Source organism: Eimeria acervulina, genomic scaffold (assembly GCF_000499425.1).
Source record: "Eimeria acervulina Houghton genomic scaffold, Eah_scaff225, whole genome shotgun sequence".
NCBI classification, from domain to species: domain Eukaryota; phylum Apicomplexa; class Conoidasida; order Eucoccidiorida; family Eimeriidae; genus Eimeria; species Eimeria acervulina.
Window position 1 is genome coordinate 25,690 of NW_013550009.1, and position 19,845 is coordinate 45,534.

General features: G+C 42.8%; 4 protein-coding genes across 4 annotated transcripts in view; all 4 read left to right on the forward strand.

Annotated features, from left to right (window-relative positions):
* Nucleotides 1-3,380, forward strand: part of EAH_00026770 (strictosidine synthase domain-containing protein, putative) — a gene marked incomplete at both ends in the record, with an annotated part of 4,474 nt that extends 1,094 nt beyond the window's left edge. The window contains 7 exons of the mRNA XM_013396495.1: nt 570-749; nt 982-1,046; nt 1,189-1,331; nt 1,598-1,848; nt 2,199-2,322; nt 2,689-2,798; nt 3,186-3,380. Coding sequence (XP_013251949.1) covers nt 570-749; nt 982-1,046; nt 1,189-1,331; nt 1,598-1,848; nt 2,199-2,322; nt 2,689-2,798; nt 3,186-3,380 — 1,068 coding nt within the window. The remainder of the gene's footprint in view (nt 1-569; nt 750-981; nt 1,047-1,188; nt 1,332-1,597; nt 1,849-2,198; nt 2,323-2,688; nt 2,799-3,185) is intronic.
* Nucleotides 3,381-5,200: 1,820 nt separating this feature from the next.
* EAH_00026780 (hypothetical protein, conserved) lies at nt 5,201-7,382 on the forward strand (the record flags this gene model as incomplete). Its single annotated transcript, XM_013396496.1, has 7 exons — nt 5,201-5,297; nt 5,700-5,730; nt 5,879-5,961; nt 6,187-6,467; nt 6,713-6,876; nt 7,049-7,172; nt 7,362-7,382. The coding sequence occupies 7 exons, from the start codon at nt 5,201-5,203 to the stop codon at nt 7,380-7,382; spliced, it is 801 nt and encodes a 266-aa protein (XP_013251950.1).
* Nucleotides 7,383-12,669: 5,287 nt separating this feature from the next.
* On the forward strand, nt 12,670-15,323 carry EAH_00026790 (hypothetical protein; the record flags this gene model as incomplete). The annotated part of the gene is made up of 4 exons (XM_013396497.1): nt 12,670-12,883; nt 13,468-13,672; nt 14,111-14,596; nt 14,714-15,323. The coding sequence occupies 4 exons, from the start codon at nt 12,670-12,672 to the stop codon at nt 15,321-15,323; spliced, it is 1,515 nt and encodes a 504-aa protein (XP_013251951.1).
* A 1,835-nt stretch (nt 15,324-17,158) lies between these two features.
* Nucleotides 17,159-17,799, forward strand: EAH_00026800 (hypothetical protein; the record flags this gene model as incomplete). Its single annotated transcript, XM_013396498.1, has 2 exons — nt 17,159-17,521; nt 17,635-17,799. 2 exons carry the CDS (start codon nt 17,159-17,161, stop codon nt 17,797-17,799), a joined length of 528 nt encoding a protein of 175 aa, XP_013251952.1.
* Between the last annotated feature and the right edge of the window lie 2,046 nt (nt 17,800-19,845).

Genomic DNA, 19,845 nt, shown 5'->3' on the forward strand with positions numbered 1-19,845 from the left:
TTATATATATATATATATATATATATATATATATATATATATATGCACATATATACATATATATGTACATTGTATACATGTGATATAGACATATTGCTCTACATGCATATGTTGGCACCAATATTTTCGTGTTTATACATATGTACCTACATAGGCGTAAGGCTGTGCTTATGTATTTGTGCTTATCTTATATATATACGTATATATATGCATATATATATGCATATATATATATATATATGCACGCGTTTGTATTCACCGCGGCGCACCTATTTGTATGTATTTTCCTCTTGCTGGGGGTTTTGTCTTTCTGCGTATTATTTGTGCGTAATGGTGTTGCATTCATTAATTTTAGAAATATGAAGTTTTAAATTGTTTTTTACTTGTTCTTGCTTTAAAAATGTATTTGTTTAGGGTCTCACTACGGCTCTGCATGTTCGGTGGAGGGGCAAAGGCGCGAGTCAACCCGTTGTTCGCGGCCTCTGGGCCTTCAGTTTGCTTCGGCTCCGGCAAAAGAAGACAGAAGTTTAAGTTTAATTGTTTGTGATGGATGGAGAGGCCTGCTGCAGGTGTCAGTCCCCTCAGCTCGTCAGCGCGAGCTGGGCGTACACCCCACGCCTGCCGCAGCAGCACAAGAGCTATTGAAAGGAGCTGGCTCCGCAAAACTGCATATTCCAAATGCAGTAACAGAACAAGTCAACGGAAAATTCTACGTTACTGACTCATCCAGCCGCAGCGACGCTGGCAGGGTGAGCATACAAACTAAGGCCGCAGGTCTTCAGCTGTAAAGACACCGCAGAAAGGGTGCTTACGCACCAAATACCCCCAACATCGTATAGAGGAGGAGACGGTTGGGTGGGGGGGAAGGGTAGAAGGCCGTACATGCTATCTGCTTGCCTCAGGGTTTAGAGGTTAGGGTTTTGGGGTTAGGGTTTATGTTCAGTGCTGTACGGTAGAGTGCCTGTTCGGGTGTCTGCGCAGTTCGGCCTCATTGGGTTCGAAGGTGCCAACTGGGGCACAGGCCGTCTGCTTTCTGTTGACCTCAAGTACGCATGCACTGCTGCTGCTGCTGCTGCAGCTGGGGTGCTTCTGAGCAGCGTTTGCTGGTGCTTTTGCTGCTGCTTTTGCAGCTCTCCCACAGCTTGTGTGCGCCTGCGGTGTATTTGCTTTTTGCATTTGTTTGAGCAGAACAGACACTGCAGAAGTTGTAGGAGAAGGCATTCCCTTTGCTAACGGGGCGGTGGTTACTTACGACAAATCCGGCGTCTTTGTTGCAGCTTTAAACGCTCGGCAGATCCGCTATTACCCCTTTTCCTCTTCATCTGAGGCCAGTGCGTCTTTTCTGCGAGCTTGTGCTGCTCTCGCGGCTGTCTCCGGTTGTTGCAGTTGCGATTGAGGTGTACAGACACGTGAAAATAAGCAGACAACCGGCACTGCGAGGAGTGGGCCCCTGCCTTTTTTATGTGTTTGGGTTCATCTGCGTGCATGAACCCAATGCCCTTGAGATGCTGTTGAGAAGGGTTGTTGCTGCTCTTTTTGCTGCTGCTGCTGCTGCTGAGATTCGTTGTGGAGTTGGTCGTGTGGGGTGTACGTACAGCAGGAGAGGCGGAGGGGTGGCGGCCAGTGCTGACGCTGCCGATTCCGCCTGATAATATAACACGAGTTGAAGTAGATGGTAAACAGCTGTACGCCGCGGTGTCTTTTGGGGCCCCCTTCCTCCCTCCCTTTGTTTGGAGCAGCGACGGAGACGGTTTGCTGCAGCACCTGCGTTCAGCTGTATGGACAGCCTGCAGCCGCGCGCTGCGCCCCTATAGACCCTTTCCTCTCTTCGGTGGCATTCTCTTCCCTGTAAGACGCACAATGCTAATAACTAAACATAAACCGAAAGAGGAAGCTGTCGGTACACCCCAGGGCTTGAACTCCCTGCATCTACTTTCTTCTCGTTTTATCTTCTATTTTATCTTCTTTTCCTTTCTCTTTTTTCGTGGGGAGGTTGGGGGGTTTCTCTGTGTATTGCATGCAGCAGCAGCAGCTGAATATGCATCCATGGATGACTTTTTGTTAATATCAGTGGTTAGGGGTGAAGGGGAGGAGCGAAAGATATCATTCCGCTGGTGCCGCAGGACCTGCATAGACACCTGAAGGGGCCGCGTGAGACGATTGTTTGCAGTTGTTTTGTTGCTGGGGTGTATGCGCAGCTGATGCAATTGCTGCCGAGTTCCTTCTTTGATTTTCTGATTAAAGTCGGAGCAAAAAGAACAAACAGAGGGGGCCAAGTGGTTTTCTTCGACGGGGCTGGAAAAATACACAAGTGGTTGTCTCGTGAGTCTCACTTGCGGTACAAACAACACCCTGCTGCATGCATGCATTCATGCATGCAGCAACGCATACAGCTACATGTGCAATGCATACAGCTGCATGCATGCATGCGCAGCCCCTCAGCGGATAGAATATAACACTTGAGAAGAAGCGGATTCAATAGTGAACAAATATTCATCAAGGTGTATATGGTGCCCCTCTTTCCCCCCACAATTGCCGAAACAGAGGCAAACGGCCCCTTAGAAGACTTGTGCAGCAGCTGTTTTGCTGCTTCGGCGGTAGCTGCTGCTGCTGTTGCTGCTGCTACCTGTGCTGCTGTCTCTTATGCTGCTTCTGCTGCTGCTGCTGCTGCTGTTGTTGCTGCTGCAGTCCCCGCGAAATGCCGTTTCTCGTCAGAGGTAATACTGCACAAGTGGCCGAATTCTAAGGAGGCGGTGATGTTAGTCGGCGCCTTCAGGCCCGAGCAGCCGCTTTGCCAGGTCCGCATAGGGAAGTACTTAAAGGCGAGATGAGTGTAGGATTGACGATAATAACTTAGAGAAGGGAAGGCTAGGAGCAGCAGCAGCAGTAACTGCAGCAACAGCAGCACCGGTATCAGCAGCTGGCCTACGTACACCTCAGCAGCGACGCCTTGTGGAGGGAGGCAAGAGAAAAAGGAGGGGACGGCAATCAGCAGCAGAGAGCTCCGGTGTATGTACACCTCGAGGTGTTTCGTCTTCTTCTACGCTGTGCATACAGCCCGATAACTGGTTTTGTGTTGTGCCTTGCAAACAATGAGGCAAGAAGTGAAGGTTTGGTGTGCTGTACGTACACCCCGCCGTGCCAGTATGGACAGCGTGCTGCTGCTACTCACGGAGTGAATGCAGCAGCTGCAGCAACTGCAGCAGCAGCATCAACAGCAGCAGCAGCAGCAGCAGCAACTGCAGCAGCTGCAGCAGCAGCTGCAGCAACTGCAGCAGCTGCAGCAACAGCTGCAGATGCAGCAGCTGCAGCAGCTGCAGCAACAGCTGCAGATGCAGCAGCTGCAGCAGCTGCAGCAGCAGCAGACGCGCCAGGGATAATCTTTGGTTTGCTGCTAGGGGGGTGTTTAGTGGGGGCTTTGCTTTGTTTGTTCTGTTCAACTTGCTGAATTTGCCAGCAGTTGAAGTAAGAAGGCGAAAATGAGAATTTTGTCTATTCTCTATTAATTCATTCAATTGTTAATTTACTCATTTATTTATTTATTGAATACCTTTGTTGCGGGCAGAGAAGGAAGAGGCTTTATAGGGTTTTTATGTAGAGGGATGAGGGGCGAGTAGAATTGAAGTATTTGTTATTTAATGCTGCATTGTTTACTGCTGCATCTGTCGAGGTGTTTCGTGTGTCTCCCCAGCTGGTGCTGTCTGTTTGTACTATGCTCCCAGCGAAAGCGTTACTAATAAACAAAAACAAAATAGATTGGAATTGAACAAACACAGCAATCTGGTGTACAGACCAGCCAAAGCGCCAGTCGCATGCAACCTAAAATTAAGCTGAAAACTGTCAGATGATGAGATCGGAAGAGGAACAAGACGAGCGATGATGAAAACAAGGGAGTATTAGCAGTTTTATCTGTGCATTGTGTGCAGCAGATGCAGGAGACACTTTAGCATGTATGTATGTGTCATGAGTTGGGGTGTGTATGTGTCATGAGTTGGGGTGTATTAGGAATAAATAAACAGCGGGTTGCGCGTTTGATAGGAAGCAAGAAACCCTCTTTTTTTGTGCCGTGTTCAACACTGCTCGTGATTCATCGATGAAGATCCGCTCTTTGCACGTTCAGATCGTGCAGAGGCTTCCTTTGCCTATTGGGTCTATCAGCTCGAAATGTAACGGCATGAACGCAATAAAAATGGAGTAATTAATAGCTATTCAGGTTGTAAAGAGGGAAAAACGCGGCATTTTCTTCTCTCTAATCACTAGGGAGGAACGACCTCTGGGGGAAGCGGAGGGCAGGCTAGATTGCCAGCCACCACTGCATATGGGAGAGAATTATTCATTTAATTCACTTACCAACAAATAAATAATTATAATTAATCAAATTAAAATCAGTTACCATTTATGCAATATTCCAGTAGACTGATCAAGCTGCGCATGGACGAATGATGTAGTGATGCCGATGGTCTGTTTCATGCGAGTATTTTCTTGCTGCAGGGAAGTAATTGAATTTTGTTTAATTTAAAACATATAATAAATGCATTAAAATGTATATTCTTAGTTTAAAAACGCTGCATTTACTTGTGTTTTTCGCTAGTTAGCCGCTGCAGCTCACCAGGCCTCGCTCACCCTCCGCTTGCGGTGTATGTGCAGCTAAGGGTTGGTGAAAGTCGGTTGTGCATAAACAGCGTTCAAATAACATTAATTAGATATTTCTTTGGGGTTTTCTCGGTATTTTCTGTCGTCTTGTTGTACAGCTTTCCGAATTCTTCCTTGATTCCGTCGGTTCGGTGCTTGATCTTCGTTTGTCTACTACACGAATACATTTGTTTAACGGTGAGCTTGTTTGTCTGTGCTTTGCATACACCAGAATACCGTCTAAAAATTCGCAATTTCCAGTTTTTTAAAACCTTAAACAACTGGTTAAGAAGGCGAGACTTTACCCTCTCCTTCATACACCTGCGCCTCCATGGCTGCAAGACGGCCGAAGTCTCAGGATCTAATCAACTAGCTACACAGCATGCGTCTCAGCATCAAAGAGAACATGCTAGCGAAGGCGAAATTATTCCTGCTACTTCTTCTAAGAGGCTGAAATATGCCTGGTTTTCCCTGGATTGTTCGGGAGAGTGTGCAAGCTGTTTTTGCTGTTTGTTTGTTTGCAGGGTGCTGCAGAGTTTAGAGGGTTTCAGCTTCCTTATCCACCACAATGGCGACTCTGAACTGCGTGTTGAATTCCACGGATAACTGCGATGAAACAAAAAAACGCCAGGAGGCCCTCGACTCCCGTCAGTACTCCAAGAACGGTGAGACGGTGTTTACTCAATGCTGTATGTACACGGCATGCATGCGTTGCATTTCTTCTTTGTTTACATACCCTGCATAACGATGCTTAAGTCACACCTCAAATAAGCAGCAAATCTTTTGTTTCTTCCTCTAGAGTGTTTCTGCGGTGTTGTTATTATGCATGTAGAGACAGTATGCATGCACCAGATGCGCTGATTATACACAAAGATATGAAAGGAGATGATGAGAAGATGTTGCTTTGTTTGTTTTATTTTTATGAGTTTGTTGTCGTTTGCTGCTCTGCTGCGACTGCTGCTGAGCATTTATTATAATTGTTTGTGTCTTTCGTGTACTAAACTCCTTTCTGCTGCAACTATTATTATATTGCCCCCTTTGCTGCTTCTGTTCTTTTCTCTTCGCAGGTATTCTGCGCTATGAATTTGTCTTTGGCCGGTGAGCGAAGCAAATGAGAATGCTGCTGCTGTTTTTGCTGTTTCTGCTGCTGCTGCTTCTCCTTCTGCTGCTGCTACTGCTGCTGCTACTGCTGCTGTTGGTTAGCAGCAATTATTTTAATTGCTGTTGGCTTTTTTTGCTGCTGCAGCGGATTCGTTTCCTCTGGAGGCGGCGACACCACAGCAGAAATCCTTGAGCATATTTCTCTGCCCAAGTCTGGCAAAGCCATCGGTTAGTCTCCACAGCAGCAGCAGCAACAGCAGCAGCAGCAGCAGCGAGGCAGAAGTGCTGCAGCAGTAGTTAAGAAAATGAGTAGGTGTAGCAGCGGCGACATAATGTTGAAGCAGCAATCGTAGCTGCTGCAGCGAGATCAAGACGGTGAATAGCAGCATTAGCAGCAGTATAATAAACTTTAATTGCTATTGCATGCGTTTGTTTGTGTGTGCTTTTTTGTAGACGTTGGTTGTGGAATAGGTGGCAGCAGCGCCGCACTAGCAGATAGATTTTCTGCAAATGTTTTGGGTGTAGATTTATCTGCAAATATGATTTCTATTGCAAAAGAAAGATACAGCGAAAGAAGCGATTTAAACTTTCTTGTTGCTGATGCCCTTAGCATTCCGATAGCCCCAGGCTCTCTAGATTTGGTATACAGCAGAGACACTGTGCTGCACTTCGATATCTACGAGAAGAAACTGCTCTTCTTAAAAGCATTTGAATGGCTTAAGCCAGGCGGCCAAGTAAGTACAAACTTAAAAATTTTTAATTAAAAAAAAATGAGGTGAAGTGCTGTTTGTTATTGCTGTATTTGTTATATATTACTGTAATTAATAATAATAATAATTACTATTATTATACCTCGCACGTCGATATTATTCTTGTTGGTGTTATTGTTGTATAGCACATTATATTATATAAATATATACATATATATTTATATATATATAATAATTGCTATCTTTGTCTACTTGGGGTGTCTGTACAGCTGGTGATAACCGACTACTGCTGCGGCCCGAAAGAGAAGTGGGATGAGGAGTTTAAAGCATATTTGCAAGACAGAAACTATAAACTTGTGCAGCTTGAGGTGTATAAACAACTGCTGCAGGAAGCAGGGTTTAACGTTATTAAGGCCGAAAACCACACGGAGAGGTGAATAATAATACATCTAATCATTTACAATAATAATAATAATAATAATAATAATAATAATAATAAAGTAAATGCGTAGAATAATTATTTGTTCTATTATTATTACTACAATGAAAGATATGCCGGCAGCATCGAGCAGCGCTTCTCTTTTTTATTATTTGCTTTTGTGCAGGTGGATGAAGGCGCTGGATGAGGAGAGTCGGCGTTTAGAAGAAAAGAAAGAAGATTTTATGCATCTGTTTACTTTGAAAGATTTTCAAGATCTAAGGGAAGGCTGGAGAAGCAAAAAAGAAAGAGTAGCAAAAGGCCTGCAGTTTTGGGGGTTTTTTATTGCTGTTAAACCGACAGAAAACCCAAGCAAGAAAGATAATTGAACTTCATAAGCTGTAAATAAACAAGGAAAAGTCTACTTCATTCAGGTGTACATACACCTCGTCCTATCGCCAATCGTCTTGCAAAATATTTTTATGCGACTTTTTACATAGGAAGACGGCGGTAATCGCTGAAGTCCTTTAAATAATGAGTTTTTTACTTTCTAAGAACTTTAAGCTCTTTATAGTATTTATTATTTTTATCTACTTTTTTTCTCACTTTAATTGGCGCGGGGCCGAATTTTCCCTAGAAAAGAAAAGAAAAAAGCATCGGCATATATATCACTAACACTAGTCGTGGCCAGACTCACCAACAATTAAATAGCTAGACAACTAGCTAGCTATGCAGGCTATCTATCTATCTATCTATCTATCTATTTAGCTATCTTTCTAGCTAGCTAGCTATCTATTAGTGATTTGAGCTGCTGTTTTCACACCTTCCAATCGACCAGAAACAAACAAACATAAAGAAAATAAAATAAATAAAGAAAGAAATTAATTTCAAATTCAATAAATGACAGAAGTGGGGTTCGAACCCACGCCCTTTCGGACTGCGGCCTTAACGCAGCGCCTTAGACCACTCGGCCATTCTGCCTACTGTCGCAAAAATTGTTATTTATTTGAATTGTTTAGTTGAATTGTTTATTTGAATAGACATTTATTTGAGTTGATATTGTTTGTTTATTTGGATTCTCGTCTACTTGAATTGTTATTTATTTGAGTTTTTATTTATTTGAGTTGTTTAGCTGAACTGTTCATTTATTTATTTGAATTGTTATTTATTTGAATTGTTTATTTATTTGAATTGCTTGTTGATTTCAGTTGTTTATTTGAATTGTTGCCTATTTGAATTGCTTAGATAGAATGCTTACTTGAATTATTTGAATATAGTCTGTATTTGAGTTGTTTATTTGAATTGCTTATTCATTTGATATGCTTATTTATTTGAGTTGTTTGTTTATTTGAATTGTTTAGTTAAATTGTTAATATAAAGTCTGTATTTGAATTGTTAATATGGAGTGTCTATTTGAATTGTTTATTTGAACTGTTTATATGAATTGTTTATTTGAATTGCTTATTTGAATTGTTCATTCATTTGAATTGTTTATTTAAGTTGTTTATATCGTGTTCATTTATTATTCGTTTGGACGACTTCAACAAATTAACAGTGACAAAAGCGTGCAGCACTCCATTTGTCTGTCTTTCACTCTAAAATCGATTGAATAATTATATCAAATGAATACAGTTGGGTAAAAAAGTTAAGTAATTTGTAAAAAATTATTAATTTCAATAAATGACAGAAGTGGGGTTCGAACCCACGCCCTTTCGGACTGCGGCCTTAACGCAGCGCCTTAGACCACTCGGCCATTCTGCCGAGAGCGGGGTGCGAAACCACTGCTAATAATAAGAGGGAGAATCTTATTTCTATCTTCCTGCAGTTATTATATCCTGTATGCATTTATTTATCAAATATATTTGTTTATTTTATATTCGATTTAAGAATAGAAGGAAAAATATTCAAGGAATTCGACTTTGTGTTCCTATGAAACGCAAATCGGACGGTGAATCAAGTTGGTGACGGTTTCAGTACGACGCTAGACATCACGAGAAGGGGAAATCGAGTTTATTTGAAATAAAGAAGAAATAAAATATTATCAATTTTACTGTTCTATATATTAAGACAAAAAAGAGGTTTTTCAATCACAATTCACAAACACCGGCAGGCAGATTCGCCGGCAGTCCACTGACGATGTTAATCGATAGCCTGGTGATGTTGTCGCTGTTCTCAATAAATGTTGGCGATCATAACAAAATTAGGTTTAATGAAAAGCTCTTTAAAAGAATTAAAGATTATCGGAAAAAATTACTGCGTATTATGTCCATTTCACTACAGCTTTAACAGACAAGATCTGCTGTGAGTAGCACGTGGAACTACTACCGGTGTGATGCGCGGAGCACCTCAGTTGTCTGCCTGCTTTCTTCGGCAAAATCGGCCGAATTATTACCTTATTTTGATGATATTGAGTAGCGAAATATTTAAAAGGTAATTAGTTTCAATAAATGACAGAAGTGGGGTTCGAACCCACGCCCTTGCGGACTGCGGCCTAAACGCAGCGCCTTAGACCACTCGGCCATTCTGCCTGCTGCGGACGGCAGAATTTAGCGCATCAAATAAATTCAAATACTTTGCCTTTTTGCTGCATCTCTTATTTGATTTGTGAGAATATTAGGGGGATTAAAGGGGGTAAAATGCGTGCAAACCCTTAAAGAATTGACGTCAGCTACTATTCAAAAGAAAAGAGAAATGCTAAAAAGGCTTTAAAAGGAAAAATACGCATTAAAGGGGGTACTGATTTTTTCAAGGTCTTCTCCTTTTGGCTGCAGACGTCAATATGAGAGATTTGAACGCTTTATATCGTTATTATATTGGCAAACCGCTTCATTCTTTCTTGCAGCTATTATAATAATTGTTATAATTATTATCTCCTCACTTAATTAAACAACAGTTGGCACTGTTGCAGCTGTAAGCGTGAAGATGCAGCAGATAGAGAAGGCAACACAAATAGGGATCAAAGGACAGACTGAAGCCGGAGGAGACTCTGCAAAATAATATACAACTAAAAGAGGTGTAGATACACTGCAGAACACAGACAAATGACAGAAGTGGGGTTCGAACCCACGCCCTTTCGGACTGCGGCCTTAACGCAGCGCCTTAGACCACTCGGCCATTCTGCCGTCTGTTCTCCAATTTATAAGGGCCGTTATCATTAGTTGTTCCAGTTAAGACAATCTTTAACTGCAAAGACGCGAAAGTGTGTGTATTCTTTGCTTGCATGCAAACTAATATTATTATTTTGTTTCAGTTTCTTCTGCCAGCTAATCAGTGGCTTCTCTTCCGTGCGTTTTGTGCATAATTATTTCTTTGTTTTGCCTGGTACGAGTTGAGAAAAATGAGGAGTTAAGTAATACGCAAGTGAAGAGAGGGAAAGTGCCGTTCTAGACACGCTAGGGAGAAACATCTTTAATAAACAAAGTCCACAAATGTGAATTAAAATGCCTTTTATTGCATTATAGTTAAACAAACACAAATATAACTATAGTCAATAAATGACAGAAGTGGGGTTCGAACCCACGCCCTTTCGGACTGCGGCCTTAACGCAGCGCCTTAGACCACTCGGCCATTCTGCCGTCCGCCGACCCGTGCGCAGTTTCGTTTTTGTATTTTTTGGTAAAATATTCAGAAAAATGAATTTTATCCGTTGTTTATATTAATTGAAGTTGTAATTAATAAAATGATGCCATAAACTCAATTAGTTTGATGGTTCTACTGTAGCGACGCACGCGGTGGTGGGGGGTTGTTCGGTAGTGCGAGGCATTCGCACGCTGATCGGTTGCCTTTAAAGGATCTAAACCTGACGGTTTTTTGCACATGTGTATTTAAATAGTTCGCAAATTACCGAAAATATGTTTTTTCCCCAAAGTTGTCGCAAATAATATTGTTTAGAATAGCTGCCAGTCCCTCCGAGGCACCGCCGCCGATTCGCTCGTGCCCTGCTGGAAGGTTCGGTGATAATACAGCTCTTCTCTGCGTTCACTTGCTTGTTCGTTTGTTTGTTTTGCTGTTAGATGGTTTTTACATTTTGTTTTTTTACTTAACTTTAAATTGATTAATGTTTCCCGCCGGCGGTGCAGCACATGTTCTGCAAGACCAGCTGAACGCAGCGAGGAGGATATTGTAACACATCAGGTTTCGCGTACATCTTTCCCCTAAGATCCAGAACAACCTCCATATATATGTATATATATGTATATATATATATATATACATATATTTGGTATTATCACTGTGTTACTAAACCCATTCTCATCATTACCCGTTGGGGGCCGTGCGTTACGCCGTTACTCTGCCTCAGTCTTCCCCAGCGGCCAGATATGAATAAATAATATATTTCTCCTTGCCTGATAAGCCAATGAATCGCATATTCACATATTTTTACCCAACTCTTTTGCTTGTTCTGCCTTTGTTTTGTTTTGGGCGAAGGCAGTATTATAACAAATACAACGACGCGCTGTACTGAACTGTAACAAGCACAGAACCGGCCCCTTACCGGATCTTCATTAGAAGTAATTTTAAATGCATGCTTGCTGCTCGTTTAAAGCGGGAGAAAGGCCTTACTGCTCGTGCGGGGTGTCTGTGCACCTGAACCAGCAGAGCGAGTAGTTGCTAGACTTTTGCTGCAAGCCAGATGCAATGAGAAACAGAGCCAGTCTAAAGAGACCCGCCAGCATGCCCACTATGCAGCTCAAGCCATAGTCTGCGTATTCATTGCACACGGCTTCATGTTTCTGTATAAAGAACTTACTGCATTTATATCGTTCATAAAGGGAGAAGTTCGTTCTCGTGCGTCCGTTTCAGTATGCATGAAGACCAACATGCATGCACGCATGCATACATGTATGAAGTTTGCATAAGACGAGCTTCTTTTGAAGGAACGGAGACGCAGCAGTTAGTTGCGCTCCTAACAAAAGTTGCAGGAAGCGCTCTGAATGAGTCGGCTATCCCGCCATGTGCCGAGCTCCCCAGTCTAGTGAATTGTTACCTTAAAGATGCATGCATTAAGACGCTGTGAGCGTCTATGCATAAATTTATTACCCCGTTGTGCATCGCTGTTGCTGCTGATTGATCATCTGCTTATATAGGGCAGCTGTCGCCTTGCCACGCGCATGCACGTAGCAGCTGCCTGTAGGACTTGCTGCTGCGCTCCGTGAAAGGACGAGGAAATAAACGTCTTCTGCAGCAGAAATGTCTGCGCATGACCTCTGGCTTGTATTTATGGAGCCGTATCAGCATTTTGCTCTCTGTTTCTCGCAAATTCGGTCGCCGTAGTTGGCGTTCCTTTACAACAGAGCGCTCAGAGGCAGAGATCTCTTTATCGCAGAATCAGTCAAACCACAGGATTATGTTTGCAAGCCATATTGCAATACATTTTCGCTCCAAATAATAAATCATTCAACAAATGGACGACGGACTGCCTACCGTCGCTTCCTGCGGAAACCCTTTTTTGAACGAGTGCAGCAGAATAAAGAACGCTTGCAAGAAACATAGTAGAGTACAGCGATTATGCACCTTTGGCAAAACCGTTACGTTGGGCCTTGCAGCTAGTATTACAAAAGTGGTGAGAAGCTGTTGGTTTCTGCACAGTTGAACTGGATGCGAGCTGCGCATACACCCCAAATCCTGGTCCGTTGTTGAAGGCAACAAAGAAGGCGCTACCTGGGAAAAGAAACTCGATGTTGCGTGCATACAAACTGAAGATTAAAACAAGTAGGAGCTAAGCGGGTTCGAACCTGAAAAGGTCTTCTTCACGCGCTAGAAGTGCAGCTTCCCATCCCCAGCGGACCGTCAGCAGTGCCGATGAACATGTTCAGCAAAGCATGCACGATCTGCCGGTTGCTGACGTCTTATGTTCTTGTGCTTGTGCTGATTATTACTTTCCCAGCAGCTGATGCTGCTGCAAGCTTTGAACAAGCAAAGGCATCCTCCTCTCAAGGCCCTGAATTTGAAGCGGCGCAGGCGCTGCAGCCTGGCCCCTCGTACTGGTGTAGCGCAGGGCATCACACGGATGATGAACAAGGTTTGTTAGTCTGTTGTCTTTAAACGCTTTTGCTTCGGTAATTAATTTGCACTTTGTCTCCACAGTCACATGGAGTGCGACTCTGGAAGCTCCGACGGTGTTGCGCGGATTGCGAGTTGCATGGGCGTACTCGCCAGAGGTCTGTTGCTCGTTTCTTTGTCGTTATCAATCTCGGTTCTTCTACTTAATGCTGCTGCTTGATGCCCGGTGCAGATGGTACAAATCTCCATATCTACTGACGGACGGAACTGGGTAGTTGCGAGTCCGTTCAAGAGAACCCCCAGCAATGACGGTATGCCCGATATCCTACTGCCGGTGGCAGCGCCAGCCCCATTCAAGCTGAACCCACTCCGCATGCGCTCACGCATGCATTTATGCATGCATGCATGAGTGCATTTGTGCATGCATTTATGCATGGATGTATGAATACATTTATGCACGCATCTATGCGTCCATTAAAGCATGCATTCACCCACACTGAATGCATGCATGGTATATATATATATACATACATATATATATATATATTGTATGTATTCATATACATGTATATTGTACATATATTTAATATATGATTGTTTCAGTTGCGTTTAATGAGGACATTTTCTTTGACCACCCGCACACCGTGAAGGGCGTGATGATCAGCATGCGCAAGGCTTTGCACGATTACTTCGGTATCAGCGAAGTAAAGCCAATAGAGACTGGGGAGCCTCAGCTGATGATTGTGGCGGGAATAACGAGCAAAGAGAGCGAAATGTGTCTTCAGGTTAGCCGCCTTTTAAGCCTTCGGTCTGCATACTGCACACCAAACAAACGAATTAAACAAACAAACAAACACTAAACAAACAAACAAACAAACAAACAAACAAACAGACAAGCAAACAACAACGCTTCAGGTAGAAGGAGGCGCCTTCAACAAAGAAGGAGCTCATGTGGTGCTGGATGCATGCAGCCGGGCTATTGCCGCTGGAGATGGAAGAGTACGTTGTTTTTGCTTTATTTGCATGCATGCATTTCTGTTTCTACAGCTAAAGAGTGCAGGAAATATGGGTGCAGAACATCAACAGGCAAATCTCATCTCTGAGGAGTGACCCCAAAAAATGCATTGTGCTGCGAGACGGAAAGACAGAAGGTTTGTTCTTGTTGTATACAATTTGCAAGGAGTTTCGTTTCTTCTCCCTCCCCCTGTATATGCATTTACAATTACAATACCTAAATTAAATCAAGGCAAACCACACTCTGCATCACAACACGAAACATCACCACCCCGCAACAACAAGAGAAAAAAAATAACAAACATCTCTCTTCTGCAGGGGGAGGCGCAGTGGTGCTGAGCAGCTGCGCAACAGCACTCGAAGAAGGCGATGGCCGTTCGTCTTGGAGCGCAGAGCCGAACTCCCAGCTGCGCCTCCAGGCTTCGGGTTTCTTCTGCATGACGCAAAAGGAAGTGCACGGCTCAGAGCCAGGCACAGGCGACATTGCTGCAGCTTTGGGCGCCTCTGCTAGCTGCGAAAGCACCGCGGGGGACGAACACAAGCCTGCGCTGGCGCTAGATAGAGACGTAAATACCTTCTGGGCATCAGGGGCCTTCCCGGACGCAGAGGAACACATTGTAGCATTTGATCTTGACTTGGGTGAGAGACATTCATCAGAAAAACTGAACGAAACGAAAAAAAAGAAGAAAAAACATTACATTTGTACATCGATGCTCAGGTAAAGCAGCCCGTTTAGCCGCCGTTCGTCTCGATTGGGAATATCCCCCAATGGCATACAAAGTGCAGCTCAGTGCCGACGGCAAGACGTATACGTGAGTGTTTCTTGCTTATGCAGAGTGCTGCCTGAACAGACTGATAGAGGGAGAGAGAAAGAGATGTTAATGAATGGTTGCTGCTTGCTTATCAGCGATGTCGCAGAGAACGCTGCCAATCCTTCTAACGTAACCCTGGATATGCTGCCTGGGGCTGCTGAGGCGCAGCACGTGCGCATTCTAATGACGCATCCGCATGCAACCAACGGGAAGATAGACGAGGAGTTTGTCTATGGAATACGCGAGATCTTCGCTCTGGCTAGCCGTATGGATACCGCAGTAGGGGATTGCAAGGAAGCTGCAAACTCACAAGATGCAAGAGATAAATACTTTCTTCTCCCCGTTCATGAATTCGAAGTAGAAATGGCTGAAAAAATAAACTCCATTGAAGAAGATGTCCTCCTCCGCTCCCGCACTCTCGGCAACAAAACCAAACAACTCATCGATAGCCGTCCATTAGCAGAAACCTGCGTATCAGAGAAAGAAGAGTTTAAGAAACGCGCAGAAGCACTAGAAGAAGAAACAACAGCTTTGCATGCCTCTCTTCTGTCTGATTCGCTGACCCCAAGAGGAGGGAGTAATCCTGTTCAATTGGGCTATCTTCCGGGTACATCAGAAGCAGGCACTATATAAAAGTTTTATTTGTATCATTCATTCTCTCTTTTTCTTTCTAGGAGATTCGCCAGCATACCCTGCAGAAGATTGTTTTGCTGCAAAGATTGCCAACAGCCCAGAGGCGCCTTCTGGGTTTTACTGGTGAGGAATAAAGAATAAAGAGTTTGAATTTGAGTGAAAGTTCAATTAAATCTTCTTTGTAGGATTTTACCGCGCTGTGCACCACACCCTCTGCGCGTCTTCTGCGATATGCAGAGCAGCACTTCGATGTATTTTATTAAGAACAGCAGAGGGATCGCGTTGTCTTCTTCTAAAGAAGGAGCAGAAAAAGAAATACTTAAAGCCAATAAACTGCACTCTGTTGGGTCTCTGCGCCTCCGCTGTGCAGAAAACGGCCTCGAGCCTCTCGTTCTAAACTCAGCAGAACAACTGCACGCCCTCAAAGTCGCCATCAAACAAATAGGCAAGTACTTACAACTTCTTTATTCCTGCTATTATTATTTGTGCTGCTGTGCTTGTTGTTGTTGTTGCCGTTGTTTTTGTTATTGTCTTGCTATTGTTTTGCTGTTGTTGTGGCTGCTGTTGTTGTCGTTGTTGTTATATTTGTATTTGTTGTGTTATTTCTGCATGCAAAATAAATAAAATGATTACTGCATCCTTACTGTCTTTGTTTTGTTTGCCTTTGTCTTTGTCTTTTTGTTTATCTTCAAATTATAATTACTTGTGCATGCAGGTTTTGTTGATGAGGAGAACGGTGTGCTGCCTTTAGCCCAGGACATGGGCTGCTTAGAGGGGCGCTGCAGCGGCAGTTTCAAAGTAACAGCGAAGCCAAATGCTGCAGCTCATGCACTCACTAACTTTAATTTTCTCTCCTCTGCATGCAGGACCTCTACTCAGGAACAACAGATTTAACGGCGCTGCTAATAGACGCCAACGCCCCACCCAACCCCAGCCCTACAAATGCTCCTACGGCAGGTCAGAGGCTTTCAATATAATATATATAATATGCATTATATTGTATGAATAATATATGTTTTTTATTGTTTGCTGTATGCGTGTAATGCCTGCATTATCTATACTTATATTATTCATATGCGCACTTTATTTACTTTGTTTATTACCCATGCGTGTATTATAGTGCATATATTGCATTAAATATAATATATCTAATATGCACGTTTATTACGATAGATTTTGCTGTACTTATAAAATATATTATACACAATTCAATAGTAACTTACGCAATACATATATATATGTACATATTTATTACATACGTGTATATTCAAATGTACACACATGTGCTATATATATACATATATTCCTATATATCTGTATCTATATATCTATATCTAAACTTCTATGCATGCATATAAAAATATGAATATTATGTATTAAATGCATCTAATACAGCGCGAACAGCACTTCATATTTCTTTTCACAGGCCTGAGGCTACCAGGAGGCGACCCGGCATATTTTAATATTGAGACGGCTGCAGTGGCTGCGGCAGTTTGTTCTACGAATGCAATCGAGGGGCAGACAGCGCTGTGAGGAGAGTGCAACAGCCAGCCATCCGGAGCGCAGCTGCTGCTGTTGCTGTTGCTGTTGCTGCTAGTGCTGCTGATTCTTGTTGTGTTTCTTTCTTTTCTTAAAGGTGCATGCAACGCGTTCTTCAGGCCCCATATTGATATCGGCTGCGAAGCCACTGCGGCGCATCACCCTGCTTTCTTCGGTATTACTAACGTAAGGAAAAATATGTTTTCTCTCTTGCTGCATTAGATGATTAAAGAAGCTGTTTCTCTTGCATGCATGCATGCGTCTGCATGCAGACGAACGTCGTAGTGCAGTGTCCTATGGGGTGCGCAGAAGCCGCTTCTTTGCCTGTCTTCGGAGGCAGCCACGGCAGCGGAGTGTACGCAGACCTCAGCTCAATATGTCGTGCTGCAGTGCATGCAGGCATATTAAGGGATGGAGGCGTTGTTAGTGTTTCTCTAGAAAACCCACTACCAGCTTACTACGGCTGCAGCAGCCACGGGGTCGCCTCCCTCTCCCTCAACACACCCAATACAATCGAGCTCCGTAATGAACTTCAACAACCACCAGCAGCAGCAGCAACAGCAGCAGCTGATGCAGAAGCAGCAGCAGCACTTCAAGCGCTGCCAAGCAAACGCCGAGGCCGCGTAACTCGCAGCATCCGCATCGTTCCAGTGGCGAAGGTAATAAGGGGGGTGTTTGCATGCGTTTGTTTAATATAGAAAGCCTCTCAATGATTAATTATACATATATATATTTCTACGGCTTTCTTTCTTCTAATTGCTGCTCGCTTCAGGACTGCCCCATTGAGAGCCTCTCTTCTATCGCCACTGCATTCATCGAGTTGGATGCTGCTGCAGCATCTGCTGCTGCAGAGACACCGCACGAGAAGAAGGAAGATGTCCTTATTAGTCCGATGATGGCGAACATTATAAACGACGTGCTGCAGACAATGGGTTAGCTGCAGGCTGCTGATGAGGCTCTGCTGCATGCACTTGCATGTGCATGCAGAGTTATGCGTGGACAGTCACGCTCTGCTTCTGTCTGCACTTGCATGCAGATTCTTTGCGTGTGTACGCTCTTCTATCTCTGTCTCTCTCTTTTTGTCTATCTAGGTGTATAGGTCTCTGTCTGTGTCTGTCTCTTTCTTTCTGTCTCTATCTCTTCTTGTTTCTGTCTCTCTGTGTCTCTGCCGCTCTCTGCCTCTGCCGCTGTCGCTGTCACTGACTCTGTCGCTCTCCCTTTGTGCGTGTGTGTACGCATTCATTTGCACATTTGTCGATGTCTCTGTCTATATATATATATATATATATATATATATCTACATATCTATATATTTATCCCTGTGCATATATATATATGAATAACTATCAAAATATATTGTTTTTCTTGTTATTCCTCGGTAGATGATGATAATTGTGTGCAGACGAAGTGCACGGGTTGGACGCCACTTCAGTCTTTGCTGCTCAAAGTGGAGGGGCCTCAGCTGCTTCTTCTTTATCTTCTTCAATAAAGCCTGCAGATTTATTGCAGAGGAGTTTGTTTAAAATGACTAGCAGCTTGTAAGTAAATATTTGTATTTCCTGTGGAGTTATTTCTTGTGTTCCCTGCCGCGTTTATATCCTCGTACATATTGTTCTTTTGCTGCTTCTGTATCTGCATGCAACGTTATTCAGGTTGCTGCATGTCGAAGGTGCTGCTGCTGCTCTTTTAAACAGCTCAGGTGCAGTTGGAGAGCAGCTGGAAGTGTTGCTGCAGCAGCTGCAGCAAGCAGAGCAGCAGCGGGTTCAACAGGCTGGCTTTGAATCATTTGTATTAGAGTATACTAATACTTCTTTTCCTGAAGTCTTCGATGTTATAGACAACATACGCACCTCTAGAGGCTCCCACAGCCACAGCAGCTGGGGCTTCGCAGAAATTAATGCTGGCGGAGCTGAACACAAACCTGCAGTTGCACAAACAGCAGCAATTAAAGGCAACGGGCCGACAGAAGGAAGCTTTGCTCAGCTAAAAAGAAAAAACTTCTTTGACGGTGTTCTTCATATTAACTTCCTCGTAAGCTCATCGAATATATGCACTCAACGTACACCCCAGTAATACAAACAATCCCCTTTAAACATAATCACAAAATATAATATTATTATTGCTGTTATTAATGCTGAGATGACTATTGTTATTGTTATTATTATTATTATTGTTTTTATTTATTGCTATTATTATTGTTTTTATTATTATTATTATTATTGTTATTATTGTAATTGCTTTATTATTATTGCTTGTATTATAATTATAATAATACTTATTACTATAATTATTATGATTAATATTAATATTATTATTATTGTTTATATTTATAGCTGCGTTTATTGTTATAATTATTTTATTTTATATTGCCTACAACTTGCAGCCGTTCGATGCGGGGAGTATAGGCATTGCCTTTCGCATGCGCGACGTGGAAAATATGTTTCTTCTGTCTGCAACAGCGAAGAGAAAAAGAGAAAAAGAAGAAGTTTTACTGCAATTGTTTAGAGTAGAAGAAGGAAGGCCCTTTCTGCTAATGCAGAAACAAAATAATAATGCATTTAAAGAAGCAAAATCAACACAGTGGAGAGTAGAGATGCATCATGCAAGAATTAAAGTCGCTATAAAAAACCTTACAACGCATATCTGGGAGCCAGTCATAGAGTAAGCTAATCTTTATGCATGCATATTCAATGCATGCACAGATGTATTCATGTATCTCTGCATGCATTCAATATGCATAAATATATATATTTCTGCATGCATCTCTGCATACATGCATCTCTGTATGAATTTAATGTGCATAAATATATGCATATATATACATATATATGCATATATATTTCTGCATGCACGCTCGCACCTTTACTATACACGCATGTCTGCATCTATGTATATCTCTTGTGCATACATATCTCCTATGCATGCATCTCTCCTATGCATGCATGTATCTATATAAATCTTATATATATATAATATATATATA